We start from the raw sequence: 17,389 nt of genomic DNA, 5'->3' as shown, positions 1-17,389 counted from the left end.
TTGGTTTTAGAGATAGAAAGAGGAAGAAGCAACAGAACTATGGGCTAGATACAGTAAAAGACTCAAGCAGCAACAGTTTAACTGCTGTGACGTGTAGGTCACAGTTATGTGCCCAGTCCCCAGAGTGAAATTAAAAACTGGGAGCTGAACATCTATGCTCCTAGCACAGTTGCTGAGGAGAGTTAAGTGCTTTGAGAAGGCAAGCCAAATGTTTTTGAGTTGATCAAGGAGTTTCCTCTAATTAGTTACTAAGAAATACAAGGATATGGTTGAACTCTGCTCCTGTTTTTAAAAAATGCCTAGTTCTGTGACAGCTGCTCATAGAGAGTGCCTTAAGAGTGAAACTTCAGTCAGACTCACTTTTCTGTTTTTTCGTACCAAGAAGACTCCATGTACTTTAGTCTTTGAGTGTCATAGGTGAGTGTGTCCTTCCACCTGGAGTCTGAAAGCCATTCCTGAGAGCAGGCAGCTACAGCTCTTCTGTAAAGGAACTGTGTGAGGCGTTCACTCACTGAATTTCTGTGGTTTTGAATGGCTAGGCACTTGTCCAGCAAGTAGGAGGCTTGGGATCTAGACATGCTTCAGCCTGGAATAGTACAAACCAATGTCCCAGTTTTGAGGATAATATCCTAAACATCATTCTGGAGGCTGGAAACACATGGGATTATAACTTACCTATGCCTTAATGCTGGTTCACTTAAGCTGTGCAAGAAATGCAAAGTTCTTAGTGGTGAGAAGCAAGAACATGCAAATAGGTTCAACTGTGGCCTATAGACTATTCCACTTGATTGAAAGAGGCTCAGTCCTGTCTATACTTATCAGAGAGAGGCAAGGTGAAAAATTAGGCACTACATGATCTACTTCTTGTATATGTGTTTGGCTGTTAGGCAAAATATAATAGCTAATATCTTTAAAACTTTCAAGCTGAACAGTGAAGCTGCTTATTGAATGTCATGTCCTTGGGAAAGTGTTGTGCATAAATACAAAACTACCTCTTTGCACCTGTCCCTGAGTACATTTATTCATTTCTACATATAGCCTTTAAAAAAAAAAAAAAAAAAAAAAAAGAAAAGAAGGGAGATACAGAGATTTCAAGGTAGTGTCACTGTAGAAAATGTAGCTATGGATTGATATGCACAAAAGTGAAGGATAGGAGGGGGATCAAACCCAAATTTGGGTGTTGCATTTCAACTCTGGAAATCTAAGAAGTGTAATTAGAGACATTGTTAAAACATGAGGCTCAAAAGTTTAAATAATAAATACAAAACAATATTATTCATGAAAATGTTTTCTTATTGCTCTTCTATGTCAAAGTATTCATAAAATCAAAAAGGTATTGGTATCACCTCTTCTGAATTACTCTGTTGAAACTTGGAATACATGCAAAGCAACTAACAATCATTTCTGATCCATTGTGAGAGCATCCCATATGTAAATTTAGAGACCTAATCCAGCTGCTGTGACTCCTAAGTAATCCCACATGTTCAGAAGTAAAGCTAGATGTAAGGAAAGTAGGATTTGGCACTTAGTCTTTTTTTGCCTTTTCCCTATATTCAGTTGGAAATGTTTTATTAATGATGAAATAAATAATATACTTTAAAAAAACTTGTTTAAGTTTTGTGAAACTAAGATAAAACTGTAAATTCCCCAAATTAATATGATTGCCTGTTCATATTGCATCTGCGTTATTTGTAAAAATGCATGTATTTCATGAAAGAAGTGCAGCCTATTTCAGAACTGACACCTCACAAATAACTCAGGGCACTGTTAATGACTCTAGTCAACATTACAGAAGTTCTCCGAGCAACCAGTCCTCCTCCAGTGACCCAGGACCAAGTGGGAGCAGCCAATGGAGGCAGCAAGTAGGATATGACGGGTATTGGTAATTTTTTTTTTTTTAAATATCTTGGTATAGCTCCCGTGCATCTTCTTTCTAAAGCAAAATTTATATGGATGTTCTATATCTGTATTATTTGCAAATTCTGATAGTATATTTTAAGACGTATTGGTTTACGAATCTTTAATGTGTCATGTATGCCAACAGAATTTTAAAGCCATACTGCTTTAACTCTTTAGGACTAAGTTGTTATTTTACAATTCAGGTAAAAAACAAACAGTTGTTAGGTTTGCTCTCCCTAGGCCAGAAATCAGCTAGTAACTCAGAACTGGGATAAAATACCTTCTCCTTTGGCTTCAGTGGAAGGGTATTTGATCAAACAGTTATCTCTATGGTCTTCAAAGATTTTATTTCCTACTGTGCTTGTTCCAGTGGCATCCATTCCCTAGCATTTCTCCTCCAAAAGAGGTCTCTTCTCCCTGAAAGGCAGTTGCAGTATGTAGATGGTGCTTTTACACCCATGTTAATCCCTTGGTGCTGAAGTTTCAGAAGTTAGCTATCTGTGTATAGAAGACTACCCCAATATACTGTATGTGTTATAAGAACATTATGTGAGACATCTGTTCTAAATTACTTTAAATTTATCACTTTGTTGTATAAATATAGCTGCCGAAAACACTCCTGTTTTATAATGTTAGCTATGGCAGTATCTACACGGCGTAATACAAAAACATTCCAGACTTGACACGCGGCTTTCAGAAGCTACTTTTCAGAAAAAATGTGTACATTGAAAACATCAGCTTGACTCCATGTCTGTAAGCTTAATATTGCTTTGGCGTGATTGATTGTGGATAAGCTATCCCATACAGCATAAATATATATGTATGAAATGTCCTGGAGTCTCCTCAAGGAATTTCAGAATACTCAGTGAAATCTCTGGCAGCTAAATAGGTGCTAATAATTGAGATAAAACTATAATGATTTTTTTTAACAGTAAACACATGAAAATGCATCTTGGCTTGTGCATCACTTTTCCGGCACGGTTATTTCTAATAGCAACCTTGGGTTTAGTGTGTTGCTTTGTGAAATAATGGGACTTTTGCAACGTAATACAAAGCAATGGATCTGGTACTAGCTTACGTGTTCTGGGTGTGAAAACTGGCAACACTACAGAGTTTCTGTGGGGCTTAGTTCATAAAGCGGTTAAGCATACATTACCGTAGTTCTCCATTGCAAAAACCTCTGGATATATAGCCCAAATAATGCATTTCTTCTAAAAGTTTAATGTCTTGTTGGCCTTGTTCATGCTTAAGATGTAACAGTGAGCTGTTGGAAAAATTGCATGTGACTATTTCCTTAGAGTGTTTGGAAATGTTACTATGTTAAATGTTACTACATGTTACTTGCTTGGGTGGTGTGTGTGTGTGTGATGATTGTTTAAACAAAGCAGTTACAAAATACTTGCTTTGAAGAGTAAAAGGTGTTGTTGTTCATCATGTAACTAGTTTTCTAGGAAAATTAAAAAAAAAACAAACAGCTTAATTTTCTGCTTACATTAAAAGGTGCCAGTCCCCTTTGCTCCATGAACACCACCAAGGTTCAGGCTCACTGGAGTGTGAAGGAGGCAGAGAACGAGAGGAAGCTTTGGAAGGAAACAGACATTCTGGTAATGAAACACACTGTATCTTAAAAATAAATGTTCTTTTCAATACAGTGCCTGAAGTGCAGCCACCTTCTGATGCAGAGGTTTGATACACAATGAGCATGTAATAGGACAGTGAAAGTGGGGACTGTTACAGTCTAACAGAATATCGTGGGATATTTAGGTAATACTTGGAACAAACTACTTCTGAACTTCAGAAAGCCTCATGAATGATGAAAAGCAGGTTGAACCTCATTTAATTAGCATTGAAAAACTAGATCTGAGGAAATTCTGCAAAGATATATGTTTCTGATCCCAAAGAGTGTACAGTCTTTGGAATCCTGATTACTAAGTCATGTGCCTTTTATCTTTGTATGATATACTCATCTTTTTAGCATTCTGAAATTAAACCATAATTATTTATGGCAGAAACCAAGTGGCACGCACCGTCGACCAAAGTTCTGAGCTCCTACAAAGACCGGGCTTTACAGAAAGAAGGCAGTGGCAAGGAGTCACCAAACAAACTTTCACATGTAAGTCTTTTACTTGAATGTCATTCAAAACTCCAAAAAAAACCCACCAAAAAAAGCCCACACAAAAAACCCACAAAATACCTCAGCTGGACTTAAAAAATACACCTTAAAAATACGTTTTAATAATTCATGAAGACCACTGTGCCTTTTGGGAGGCAAAGAGTATATTTGATGTGGGGTGAATTGAATGTGCTTAATCTATGTTTATAAACTAAGAACTCCAAGAGGGCTTGGGTCTGTATTGAGGAGATAAAACTAGTACGGTCTACATTCAGCTATGTATTTACAACTTCATTTATACTGGCTTGCTTAATTTGAGAAGTATTTCATATTAATTAAAAAAAAAAAAAAAAGAAATTATTGTCGTGTTGTGTAAAACACCCATGTAGTTTAATTATCAATAAGCAGTATAAAAATGTAGTTTGTATGTTAGGCATGCCGAACAGATTTCTAGTCCATCTAGTTTAGTGGCTAGTCTTCAGTAATGGCAAAATCCTCAATGACTTAGTGATGGAATGTACGCTGATGATATGCACAGTCTTTTTTCTATTTTTTTTATGTTTGTTATGTGGAAAAAACTGCTATATGGAGCATGAACCTGTACACTATTTGTAGACTTACATTCTAAGAGTAGGAGGCCAGTTTCTCATGTACATTGATACCTTATGAGAATCTAGCTTGATACTTCTTGAAAAAAGTGCTGTCATAAACAGAATCATGCTGTAGAATTATGCACGTGAAAACAAAAATACTTCCTTTTACCTTAAGCCAAAGCTGACAGGAGGCTAGAATCAGTATATGTAGCAATCAGTATTAAACAGAGCACCGCTACCAAAGTTAAATGATTAGTTTGCTTAACTTGGATTAAAGTTTAATGCTAGTGGCAACTCTCAGGCTTTTAGGGTGGTGGGGATCTGAACAGAAAATTTCATAATGGGCTTGTGTTTGTGTTTGCCTCCATATGCATATGTGTAGTGCAGGTGCAAAAGAACTATATTGTACAAAGAACCAGCATTATTATAAATACAATACTAATAAAACTGGGCTATTTTGTTGTTAGATGGTGGAAAAAAAAAAATAGGTCATCACCTTGTAAAGGACCTTGTAATGTTCTCTTTACATCCCCTTTTTGTTCAGCTCAATGAGTCTCTGCCAGCCAGTGAAATTCACACTGAGGGCTACAGCAAACATACAAGAACTCCGTAAAATATTTAACGATTAGGAAAAAAAGGTCTTTCTATCGGTTTTAACTTGGGGGATGAAGGGTGGGAGGAATTTCACTAGCTATTTTCAAATTCTCTTTGTTCTCCTGGAATAAATATATTCCTGCTGGCATGGACTCTGTGTGTGTGTGGAGTTTGAGTGTGTGTTGTGGGGGTATTTTTTTGTTTGTTCTTGGGGTTTATTTTAATATTGCTCTATGACACAGCCTTTAACAACATGTAACAATAAGGGCCATGCTGCGCTTTCATACAATGATTCCTCTTGGCACAAGGGAATGCATAAAATGATCCTAAGCTATGGCCATAGTGAACTTTGAGCAGGTCAAGATGTCTGTATCAACTGCTGGTGCCTAGATTCACTGCTGCTTGCAGGGTCAGGAAGGTGTCTAAGCATGTATGTTCAGCAAGGTAGAGGAAACTTTTTGGAAGGTTCATACATACAATATGCCTTCTGAGGCGTGGAACTGAGCTGTTGAGCTCCCTTGTTTCTTTCCCATGTGGTTCCATTTTACATTTACAGTAACAAGTGACATACCTTTTCTCCAGACACCTTTCTCCAAATCCCTTTCCTTGGAAAATCTGCCCATTGTATTTCTATCAATTGTTGCATTGTTTTTAATGTAACAGATAGAATGAACGCAAATGTAGCCCCCTCCTTTTTTCCTAAAATAATTTTCTCAAATTTTGAGGTCTTTTAATTTTCATATGGAATAGAATTATAATTTCTGGAAAGGCTGCCTTGTTTAACTGCTTTAATGTATGAGCAACAGCTATGTTTAATATACGTCTGCTAGGAGAGGGATCTTGTAAAAAAGTTAGTCACCCTTCCACTTATATTCTACCCAATAGAAGTCCATCTGCCGTAATAGAAGTCCATCTGCCCTTATTCTGGCTACTCTGTCACACAGATAACTTAATCCAACTCTCTATAAAATCTCTTTTAAAAAACCAACACAACACCCCAACTTTATTGACATAAATGCCTGACATAATTATTCCACTTCAATAGCCATGCTTAGCTCAGGGCCCTGTGACTTAAGTTGCTTTCATCTGGTACACATACATCACAATTGGCTTCAATTTGACTAGCCACACATCCAATTGGATTTGATCCAATAAGCTGCATATTTCACCCACACTGAGAAAAAGCCAACGATAATTCAGCCTTTGGTGTTTTTCAGATTTGCAGTAGAACTTGTTTAAACAAATAATTACCGATGCTGCTAGCTTTAACAAATGCTTATTTTAACTGTTCAGAAATGCAATTTTATGGATGTTAAGCAGGTCTTATAATCAGAAAATTCAAGTGTGATCTTAAGATTTGCCATAGAAGATGGAACTAGAGCCTTTTTATTTGTGGTGACATCAACCTTTAATGTGCCTAGCCAGCTGTGCAATTCATTTCATAGAAACTGGTGGTATAATTAGCTCTTTTCATACTTTGCAGTTATATTACAGCATACTGTAAAAAATAACAAAATGGTCTTTGAATAGCACAAATTCAGTAATTTATATGAAAATAAATATTTTACTATTTAACTTGAGGGGGGTCTTTTTTTATTTGTTTTCTTGTTGTTAAGATTGGAGACAAAAGCTGTTCAAGCCACTCAAGCAGCAACACTCTATCCAGTAACACGTCCAGCAACAGTGATGAAAAACACTTTGGTTCTGGAGATCTGATGGATCCTGAGCTGCTTGGATTAACATATATAAAGGGAGCTTCTACTGACAGTGGAATTGATACAGCTCCCTGCATGCCTGCTCCTCTTCTGGCCCCTTTGCACCTTGCTGGCAACAGGTCTGGAGTACATTGTCGTACCGAGCAGTGGGCTGAGTCTTCTGAAACTCCTGGGCCAGATGATGATCCAGCTAAAATCTATGCTGTTCATAGCTATGCCTCTGCTATTTCTACCAGTCATACAGCTGAAGGGAGTATGGGAGACCTAAGTGAAATCTCTTCTCATTCCAGGTATGTTTTTCTTACAAATTAGGGATTATGGATTATAGATTAACATACAGATAACTCTTTTTCATTGTTGTTATTCTGTTTACTTTTCTTTGAAAGTGCACTTAACTGATCTTGATATTTTTTTGTTGTTGTATTTAAACTGCTATATGAGCAATTTTCAAGCAGGTTTTGATGAGTCTGCATAAAAAACATAGCTAGCCCTACTCCCAGATCTGATGGGGACTTTATATGTGACCTTGTGTCCATTGCTTAGCTTGATAAAATTGGGAAAAATCCCTGAGTAAAAGGGAAGTTTGCACCTGGACGTATTTCACATACTTTTTTTTTTTTTTTTTTTTTAAGTACAGTGTAACAAATTACCTGGAAGTTGATACTGAGGGAAATTAGAAAAATTGCAATGGGCAATATTTACATATAGTGGTGGGCAATTTTTACATATAGTGAAACTGCATTGAAAACATCCTCCCTAATTTACATTATCGCAATGTATGATTTATGATTTTTTTTTGTTGAACTGAATTTCTGACTGATTTTCAGCTCTTCTTTTTGTTACCAGTGGAATGTGTGCATAGTACATCTGTTGTAAAGCAAACTTTGAAAGTTCACTTTTACAGCTGGTTGCCTTTATCTCCCAATTCCCATTTTATGGTGACTTTGAAGCTGAAGCTTTGGTCTATGTATTAAGGTTTTTACTCTGTAAAGAAGAAAACTGTTCTTTTTTTCCCTTTGATTTTCCTGTTTTCAATGTCAAACAGTACAGGAAAATAACCAAGTAGTATCTTGTATCCTCATTTCTTTATATGCTTGACATGAGTGCATTAGTCTTGTATACTTACTCTGACTTCTAGATTACTTTTTTTCACAAGTTATAGAAGATAACATAGACTACTGTATAGACTATTGTGAAAATTAGGTAAATGCTGTCTACATTAAGCTTTCACTACCCCATGATAATGCAGAAGCTCCAGATTTACTCTGCTTTGTGTGTGTTGAGATTTAATTTTATATATTGAGACTTCTAAAGCACTACAAATAAGCTCTGTGTTTCTAGAATTTCATTATAATGAGCTGAAATAGATTTCTAATGTCTAGAATGTGTATTCTCAGCACTTGTGTGACAGCTGCCATATTTAAATTGCCAGGCAGCCATTAAGTTATCTGCTGTTCACTTCTATGGAATAAACATTTTATGGATTCGTTAATTTTAATTTTTTTAAAAAAAGGCATATAGATTTTAAATTAGTCTACCTAGACATTTCCAAAATAGAAATTACTGTTGAGATGATGACTCACTTTAGGGTTGCCCAATTCCACTTTGGCAGTAGTAATATTTTCAAACAATCACCTTCTGATTTGTGTGCCAAATCCTTTTGCTATAGGAAAATGTCAGGCTTATGTGGTCCAACTGTTTTATTTAAACTTAGCTTGCATATCCTTCAAATTACATTGGAGTGGTAAAAATTTTGCAGTTGGGCTTAATAGCTGACATCACCTGTACAGCACCCAGAGGCATACATCATTAAAAAGTATCTCATTTTGTAGCTGTGATGCTGCACCACTGACATGTTTCAATAGAATAGACATAGAAAGTTGAGTTAACATATAAGTGTGCTGAATCTTATATATCTGCTGAATCCTCTATATCTTTTCCAACTGGTCAAGCACTGAGTTTGTATTTCTTCATAATCTGTAATAATGAAATTCTGACACTGAGTCATTCATTCACAATTATTTTACAAATGTTAAAATGGTAACATTGTTATTCAGTGGCTGAACGGTGTAGAACTTAAGGAACAAGCATACAGACTCAGAGAATGCCATGATCTATGAATGCAACATTTCTTTATTAAAATTGTATGCTGTTTACTGAATAGCTGAAGTGCCACGCACAGGAAAGATGTTGGTTGGTTGAAAGATTCTGGCCTGATTCTCTAACATCATCAGATAAAGAACCTCCTGAATAAAATAGTACTATGGTGACCAAGTAAGATTTAAAGAATTAAACTGGATCTCAGACTACAAGACTGACTTAAGCTATGCACAGCATTGTGTCTCACATCTCTGTTATTAATGGTTTTATCTCTCCTATTTTATATTAATTATGTTCATGAATTATCAAATACCTTTATGCAACTGTAGCTGTAACAGCTTAGCCTCATTATGTTTAGTTTTGCTTTGCTTCTTACATAGAACATCTTTTGGATCCTAAAAATCCTATTGTTCTAACCATTGCATTGAATTCATCATCTAAAACCAGGCTTTTATGGGCATTTTTTTTCTTCACTTCAGAAATATTCCCATATTTAAAACCTACAGAATGAGGTTGGATGCTCAATTTTTCTTAATCTTAGTTACAAATAGAAGTCTAGAATCCTCTGGATAATGTCCCCGCTGTAAATCTGATGTTCATTTCATCTTTAGATTTCAACTTTTCATAACTGAATTATTTTCTTCACCACATCTTTACATAATTTATTTGCATATTTGCAAGGATAGCAAGCAAAACAGCTTTAAACATCACCTGCGATATTTTCTTCCCCAAAAAACTTGTCATCTTGTTTCTGCTTTTTGGAGAGGAAGAGGGAGGAGAGTAGGGAAAATAAATTAGGTTGAAGATTAAATGCACATACTACCTGTGATCAAAATTATTAAACCATTGCCTTGATTCAACTTTCTTCCACAGTAGGCATTTTAATTTGGTCTGTGTGATCTATGCAGGGGCATTGCTTGTATTTGACTCTCGTGAACAGCGAAGCAGCCATGCCTGTTACACTTTCAGCACTTCTGGTCCTCTGTGAATTAATCCAATGTGCTTGGGATTAGAGTAAAAGATAGCACTGTGTTTGGTATTTATAAACCGACAACGAAAGTTAGGAGCTGCAGCTTCAGCTTCCAGCCTCTGATTTTGGGCAAGGCACTTCATTTCTGAATGCTTTGCTTGCTTCACCTCCAAGATGAAAAGAAGAAATTTATTCCTCAAGGAAGTGTTTGCTTTAGTTCATTTTAAATCATTTTGAGAGTCTTCAGTAAAAGGTTTCATTAGTGCCTACCAGTGCTATTATTCATAATAAAAGAGGCTATTAAAATTATACAGAAAACTGGTTTTGTTGAACTGAAATTTACTTCATTTAATATTAAATTCTCAATGGTACTGAATGAAAGACACAGCTTAAACTGGCATGAACTGGCAAAATTAACATGAAGTGGAAAAGCATATAAGTTTTATAATTAGAGAGATATTTCAGGTAATTCCCGATGTAGTTCTTGAAGTAAATGGAATTATGCCATTAATAATGTGTGTGTAAACATTTACTTAAAATTGCACACACAAATTCCGTATATATGTCTTGGACGTAGTCTTTTTTTCTAATTTTAATTCCTATCAGTTTGCATTAGCATTTCAGCAATTTGAATTATATACATGTTTTAGAAATTCATCACAGCTCTATTCTTGAAGAGATTTGATTTATACACTGCTGCTATGTAGAAAATCACTGTACCAATATTGCCACCTTGATTTTAACCTTGAGAAAAACTTAACATTAAGAATGATAGCTGCATGCCAGGTGAAGGATTTCTGATTTGTTTGGTATAGCAGATTAAATTTTTGCTTCTGTGCATTTTCTTTAATTTTTCAGTGGGTCACATCATTCAGGAAGCCCATCAACACATTGCTCTAAAAAGAGTGGCTCCCTAGATACCTCCAAAGTCTACATAGTGTCACAGAATAGTAGTCAACAGATTACTGGGTCAGTTTCAAAATCCTACCACAGACAAGGAGCAGTGAGTAAATACGTCATTGGATGGAAAAAATCAGAAGGAAGTCCTACACCTGAAGAATCTGAAGTTCCTGAGTGCCACGAGTAAGAGCTCCGTTTAACTTTGTTGGGGGAAGAAGGGTAATGAAAATAAATTCTAACATAGAATAGAAAAATGAAAAAAATACATTCAGTGTCGCTTCTAAATGTAGCTTTATATATCAAAGGTACAAAAAAAAAAAGACAGTAACTGCACAGGATACTGTTTTCTTCTGTATTCTATCCAGCTGCATCTGTTTTTTTACCATGTGTCAAATGAAACAAGCTGACAGAAATTTCTGGAAGTGTGTGTAGGCAAGAACATATGGCTATGTCAGACATTCCGAATTTCCACGTTGAATCTTTAGGAATCAATTGGGAAGCCACAATTGTATTAATGTCTTAAAGACCTTTTCTACAAATCTTCAGGAACTTTATGTAGTTTAAAAGAGCTTACTTCCTGGTGGTTCGGTATTAAACCTTACTACCTTGTTGCCCGTTACATCGGCTAATATATTACAGGTGAGAGAGATGACCGTAAATGTATCAGTCATCTATGGTAGATAATTTTTTTAAATTAGTGCCAGCTCAGGGTATTTTAGTGGTTCTTTGGTATGTTTTTCTGACTTTGTTTTTAATGAACAAGTACAAACTGGTAATTAGGACCTCACAAGAAAAAGATTAAGTGTGGATATATCTGACCCGCTCTTTGCGAGACTCTACAAAATGTGGAGGCTTCAATAAAATAAAATAAATAAAAAAACCAACATAAAACCGTATTTTTCTAGCAAATAACAGACAAAAATATTCAGAACAGTTCTAATGAACAACTATATGTACAGCTTAACACAGAACAGCTCATGAGAAATGTGTTCTTAGTTGGAAGAAAAAGGCATGCACTCCAGGAAAAGATGCAGTATCTCAAATATAGAGATGATACTTTCCCACTGCTGCAACAGTAATAAGCAATGTTTGAATCTGCTGTTTAAAACCAACCTTTAAATTCCTGTTATCTTCAAAATTGTCTTCTCAGATAATCTCGCTGCTTTCTTTTTGGTGCATAAGCCATTCAGTTCTATCTGTCAATATATCATAGGCAGCCCTATATATCTTGATAAATTGACAAGATGACATGCAGTACTTGATTTTCAAGTGTTTAATATGGGATTACGCTGTGTTTAATGGGAACAGGTTATTTGCAACAAACATCTCATATTGGATCTATGTGCCTATTTATGGCAAGACTCATGCTTAAACTTACAAGCTAGTATATACATGCATGAAATCTGAGCCTGAAGTTAAACTTTTAAATTCCCAATTTTCAAAAGTAGATGATGATTTTACTACCTTCCTGTCCTGGTTATTTGTTTCTTTGTGTTACTGTACTGGTGATTTCATTTCCCTCCCTCGCCCACCTGCCCACCCTCCCCCAGTGTTTTAATTGCTTAAATTGTTCAGTTTTAATAGTATTTACACTTAAAAAGTGATAACTTAATTGATTCCCACCAGGTTTTGCTTTTTGAGGTTGAACTGCTGAAACAATTTCTCTTTATTTTGAATAGATCCCTTAAAACAAAATTGCATAATGAATCATAGCATTTAGACTGAAACCACAGCAATTTTAGAAGAGTGTCTTCAAGAGCTAGTTCTATTTAAGAAATATTAATTGAATATGGCAGCACTTCATCTATCAGAAAATATTTTCAGATTTTCCCATGGCATACAGCATTGCTTCACCTCTTTCTTTCTAGGAAAGCTTTCTGTACATCACAGAGAGGAAATCTCTCTCTGAGGATAATTATGTTGAAATAAAATAACATCTCTAATTAGCAATGATGATGAAAAATCAGGTCAATTGCTGAATGTTGTGCCACTATAGGATATAATTCACTGAGAATTACACTTTACTGTAGCAAAGCTTGTTTCCTCTCTGCTGAAGACAGTCACTGATTATGCTGCACTTGGCAATAAGTAATGGCTTCAAGCGTATGTTCTGTGTGATTGGGAATCTCTCGTTCCTTCGATTACATTTCCAGAGTAAACCTGTTAAAATTCTTTCTCCTTTCTCACTGGAAGGAAGCTGAAAGATAATAATTCAGTTTGACAGTCCTTTGTTGGCTGTAAATACACTTTTATATGTTGATAATTAAGGAAGACAGCTGTTTTATTTATCTAAAGAGCTTTATGAAATTGCTGATAATAAAACACACTTGGCACATGGCACAATCGATTGCCAATACACTTCAAAGATTGCCATTGAGGACCGTAATAATTTTGCCGGATTGTGAAGCTGGATACAATATCACACTATAAAATACTGATTTTCTTATTCGCTAAGGAAGTAGAAGTTAAAATATTTTGTGATGAACTGTTGGAAATGTTGATATAAATACAGCTTTAACAATAGAGAAGTGTGGTGTGTAAAAAAGATAGGCAAGCTAGGAGAAACAACTGTTACACTTTTTAAATATTATGGTTTCAAATTCCTAAAATGGATTTTTCAGTGGTTTAAGAACTTCATTTTGGATCCACAAACAGTTTCATAAATACAAAGTGATTGAAAAAATGTTCTAAATAAGAGTGTGCTGTGTCAGGAGGTAATTCAAACAACTTTTACTTTGTGACAGAAGATAAATGCAGTCTTTCAAACCCAAGAGCGCTATTGCTTCTCTTGCTAAAAACACCAATTGTCTCAACAGAGTGTATGATGATATTGATGCTGTGTCTGCATCGAGTCCACTCCAAACTTCCGTGAGGAATGCCATTGTTGAAAGCCAACAAGTCTTGTCCAAAGAAGATTTTCTGAAGTTGATGCTGCCAGACAGCCTCTCTATGGAGGAGGGGAGAAGAAAGGTTAGTTACTTTCTTCAGCTCTGTGTATCTCAGACACAGTTACCTTAGAAATGAATTTCTGGTATTTGCAAAATTGCTAGAGAAGGCAGTATCGTTTTGTACGAGCTAAATACGTTCCATGGGGATGCTGTAAATACTGACCATAAGTCACAAAGTGTCATTTCCCACAATATGAAAATAATATCTAGTTTGGTGATTTTGTATGAAATACAGTGTTTGCTTGAGCATGTCTTTGCTTAGCTTGAGCAGAGGCAGATGCAGGTTGAGCGACTTAATCAAATTTGAAAAGTTAAAAGTAACATTTTCAAGGTTAGATGCCTAAATTTATACACCTCACATGATATTAGGGCATATGAATAAAAGTAGCCTGCTTTCCCCTGCCCTGTAATACTCAGCACCAAAAATTCTGTTTGAAGTCTGAATCACACTTTCATGTAGGTACCAGTGGCAACTGCTCAAAAGGCATAATTGTCAGTGCTAGCGGAGAGCATACATCTAATCTTTATAGTATGAAGACAATCAGTAAAATTTACAAAAGTAAAATCAGTAAAAGTTCACAAAATGTGGGTAGAGAACTTAAAATTTACTACTCCCCAAAGTGTAAATGGTTCTGAATTCTGTGCTTAATGTGGCATAAAGCACAAAGCAATTAAATTACTCAAGATAATTGTTACACCTCAATATTAACTCAATGCTCTCTTAACCCACTGTGTTTATACAACGCGCTAAATAGCATAATCATCATGTCTGAACAAAAGTAACACATGGGAATCCTCAAAGTGGAGAGTTGAATTTAAAATTCAAATCATATATATTTTTTAATGTGCAGTATGCTAAGTATGCATTGTATGGGTTTGAATTTTCGTGAGTAATGTCCTAGAGGGTTTTATGATTTATGATTGATACAATAATTAGTTTTTAGTAATGATTTCAAGAGCTACCAATGTTTCTGGCTACCTATAATAAGAAACAAGGAGTGGGGAGGTGTGGCCGTCCTGAGATAAATTGCTGCTGTCCCCTTTTCCTCCAAAGACACCCAAAGGAAAACTAAGTGAGAGAGACCATGGTCCCTGACTCGCAGGGGATACCCAGCCGTAGGCCCTGGCAGTGTACAGTCTTTGATTGCACCTTCACAGAGGGAAGTGATCTTGGTATAGATGAGTCTGTGGCCTTTGGCCACAAAGCCAGAAAAGCATTTTCTCAATATGTAAGATTCTACAGAATCAAATCACATGTTTGGTTTGGTTTTACTTTGTTCGCAGATCAGGGACTAAATGAGCCCTTTAGGTAATGTTTATTTTTATCGCATCCTGAAAGGAAGCTCTGTAAAGCTCCAACAATTAACATTCAACATGTTTGGATAGCTAGTGAACAACCTTTATAGATAGAAGATGCAATATAAGGTTGAGGAAACTTGAGTAACAGTCAAGAATTGCAGCAGGATACTTGCTGGGAATCTTGAGTGCAGGAGAGAGAATCAGAGACCCTTTGGTTCAGAGGGTGAAATCTTTTAACCCTTTGCCCAGTGTGGTCCCTAATTAGGCTCTGGGTCTTTTGATACTCTTTAGCCAAAGCTCATAGAAGGATACCATACATCTGTTCATTTAAGGATGCTGTGTGTGTCCTCTAGCCATTCATTTAGGGATGCTGCTTATGTCTATTGTTGTGATGAATTTACATTAAATATTAAATTTTAAATAAATTAAATAAATAAATGTGTTAAAATAAAGTACTGGATGATATTTAGTCCCATGGCCCATATCTGTCTCAGGCAAATCGCTAGAACTGATGTAGTATTTTGATGCTTTCCTAGTTGAGAATCTAAATATCCCCCTCAATTTTCTCTGTGATGTAGTTAAGCATTTTAACAATTGAGCATGTTATAAATTGTCATCAAGACAGGTGCTTTCCTGAAATAGCACTATGAAATGTATTTAAGCATTTTGTAAAGACTGTCTTGTGGCATTGAGTGTTTCTTTGTATTCTTTTTAGACGTGTTCACCAGTGAGCAAGTTTTGTAAGAAATATAGCCGTGAAGATATCTTTAATTCTATGCTGTATTCACTGTTTTCAAAAGCTACTGCTTTCCAGCATACATTCTGCATAGGGAGTGTGTAACTCATAATTAATTACAAAGAAAACAGAACGGGACATGAAACTGCTGTATGCAGGACAAACCAGTTAAAATAATTAAGGCAATAACTGACCTTTGTAGATGTAAAGAATAACTGGATTTGAAGTGCTGAAGAACGATTTATGAAGTGCAATGGCCCAGTTTTGCAATGCAGTAACATCTTGTTTTACTGTAGACATATGGGTTGTGGTTTAAGTAACTTTTTGAAATGCATGAAGAGTTTTTGCTGGACTCTATTATCCTCTTTTCTAAGCCTCTTTTGTGATATCTGGAGAGATGCAGTGTCTCAAGTCACTTTTATCATCCAATGGATTATATGGCAGCATATATCAGTTCAGAATGTTTAACATTAAAGCATAGTCATTTCAAATTACAGTCAAACAGTTCTATACATAGTCTTGAATAAATGTTGCCAGAGTTGGTAACCTTGTATATGTTTCTGGAAAACATTGCTGTCATAAGCCTATGGAGATTTCATTTAGCATTACAGAATTAATAATAAAACTTCACAGTGTCTGATTAATTCATGGTGAAATGTTCCTAAATATCAAGAGGAAGTATGAAAATCTGATTCGGTAACTCTTTTGAGGCCCCAGTAGATCTGATATGGTGGAACAAATCTCTGTTCTTCTGTATTAGCTGAAGAATTCCAGAGTGCCTCCCTAGAAAAAAACTCCCAAGAACTGATGATGGGATATGATCATGTGAATTATCTTAACCAGTAATATATGTTCGTATATCTGTGTATTTTGATGTTTAGTTTTCATTTTATGGAAACCTTTCTCCACGGAGGACACTTTATCGTACCTTATCTGATGAGAGTATATGTAGCAATCGAAGAGGATCTTCATACGCTAGCTCTCGGAGTTCAATGCTGGACCAGGCCTTGCCAAATGATATCTTGTTCAGCACTACTCCACCATACCACAGCACGTTGCCTCCCAGAATGAGCCTGACTCCTGGAATGGGAAATCTGAGAAGTAAGTGATTGTTGCTGTCATTGCTGAGTTTGGAATATTTGTAATAAACTCAAATAAATCACCAGACAGTAAGTTAGATTTCACTTTTAAGGTGAAATTATGAAATGTCAAATCAGTGTTCTAGTTATCCCAGTAAAAGAATATTTGGTCAGCAGTACGTGTGTATGCTTGCCTTATGATCAATTCAGATTTATCACGCTTGGAGACAGCATTCACTTCTGAAAAAATTTTCGTGAGACCAGTGATAGGCAACAAACATTTGTCTGAAGATATTTCTTACCATTTTCTTTTCCTGTGGTGTGGTGACCTAATTAAGCCAAGTTGGCCTGGTTTATTTTTAATATTTGTGTTTGTCTATTTATTATGTCCATTGAAATTACAGAAATAGTCACAAATATATTCAAAAAAGTAGCTAAACAGG

General features: G+C 35.8%; 1 protein-coding gene across 7 annotated transcripts in view; it reads left to right on the top strand.

Annotated features, from left to right (window-relative positions):
* Nucleotides 1–17,389, top strand: part of SIPA1L2 (signal induced proliferation associated 1 like 2) — a 154,766-nt gene that overhangs the window by 115,395 nt on the left and 21,982 nt on the right. For 5 of the 7 annotated variants that reach the window (XM_080388849.1, XM_080388853.1, XM_080388847.1 and 2 more), the window contains 7 exons: nt 1,793–1,882; nt 3,400–3,503; nt 3,909–4,012; nt 6,816–7,204; nt 10,843–11,067; nt 13,701–13,854; nt 16,749–16,968. In XM_080388849.1, the coding sequence (XP_080244975.1) occupies nt 1,793–1,882; nt 3,400–3,503; nt 3,909–4,012; nt 6,816–7,204; nt 10,843–11,067; nt 13,701–13,854; nt 16,749–16,968 (1,286 nt within the window). The remainder of the gene's footprint in view (nt 1–1,792; nt 1,883–3,399; nt 3,504–3,908; nt 4,013–6,815; nt 7,205–10,842; nt 11,068–13,700; nt 13,855–16,748; nt 16,969–17,389) is intronic. The other 2 variants (XM_080388850.1, XM_080388852.1) reach the window with 1 other exon arrangement.

The sequence above is a fragment of the Falco punctatus genome, assembly GCF_963210335.1.
Source record: "Falco punctatus genome assembly, chromosome: 5".
NCBI classification, from domain to species: Eukaryota; Metazoa; Chordata; class Aves; order Falconiformes; family Falconidae; genus Falco; species Falco punctatus.
This window is presented reverse-complemented; position numbering and strand designations above follow the sequence as displayed.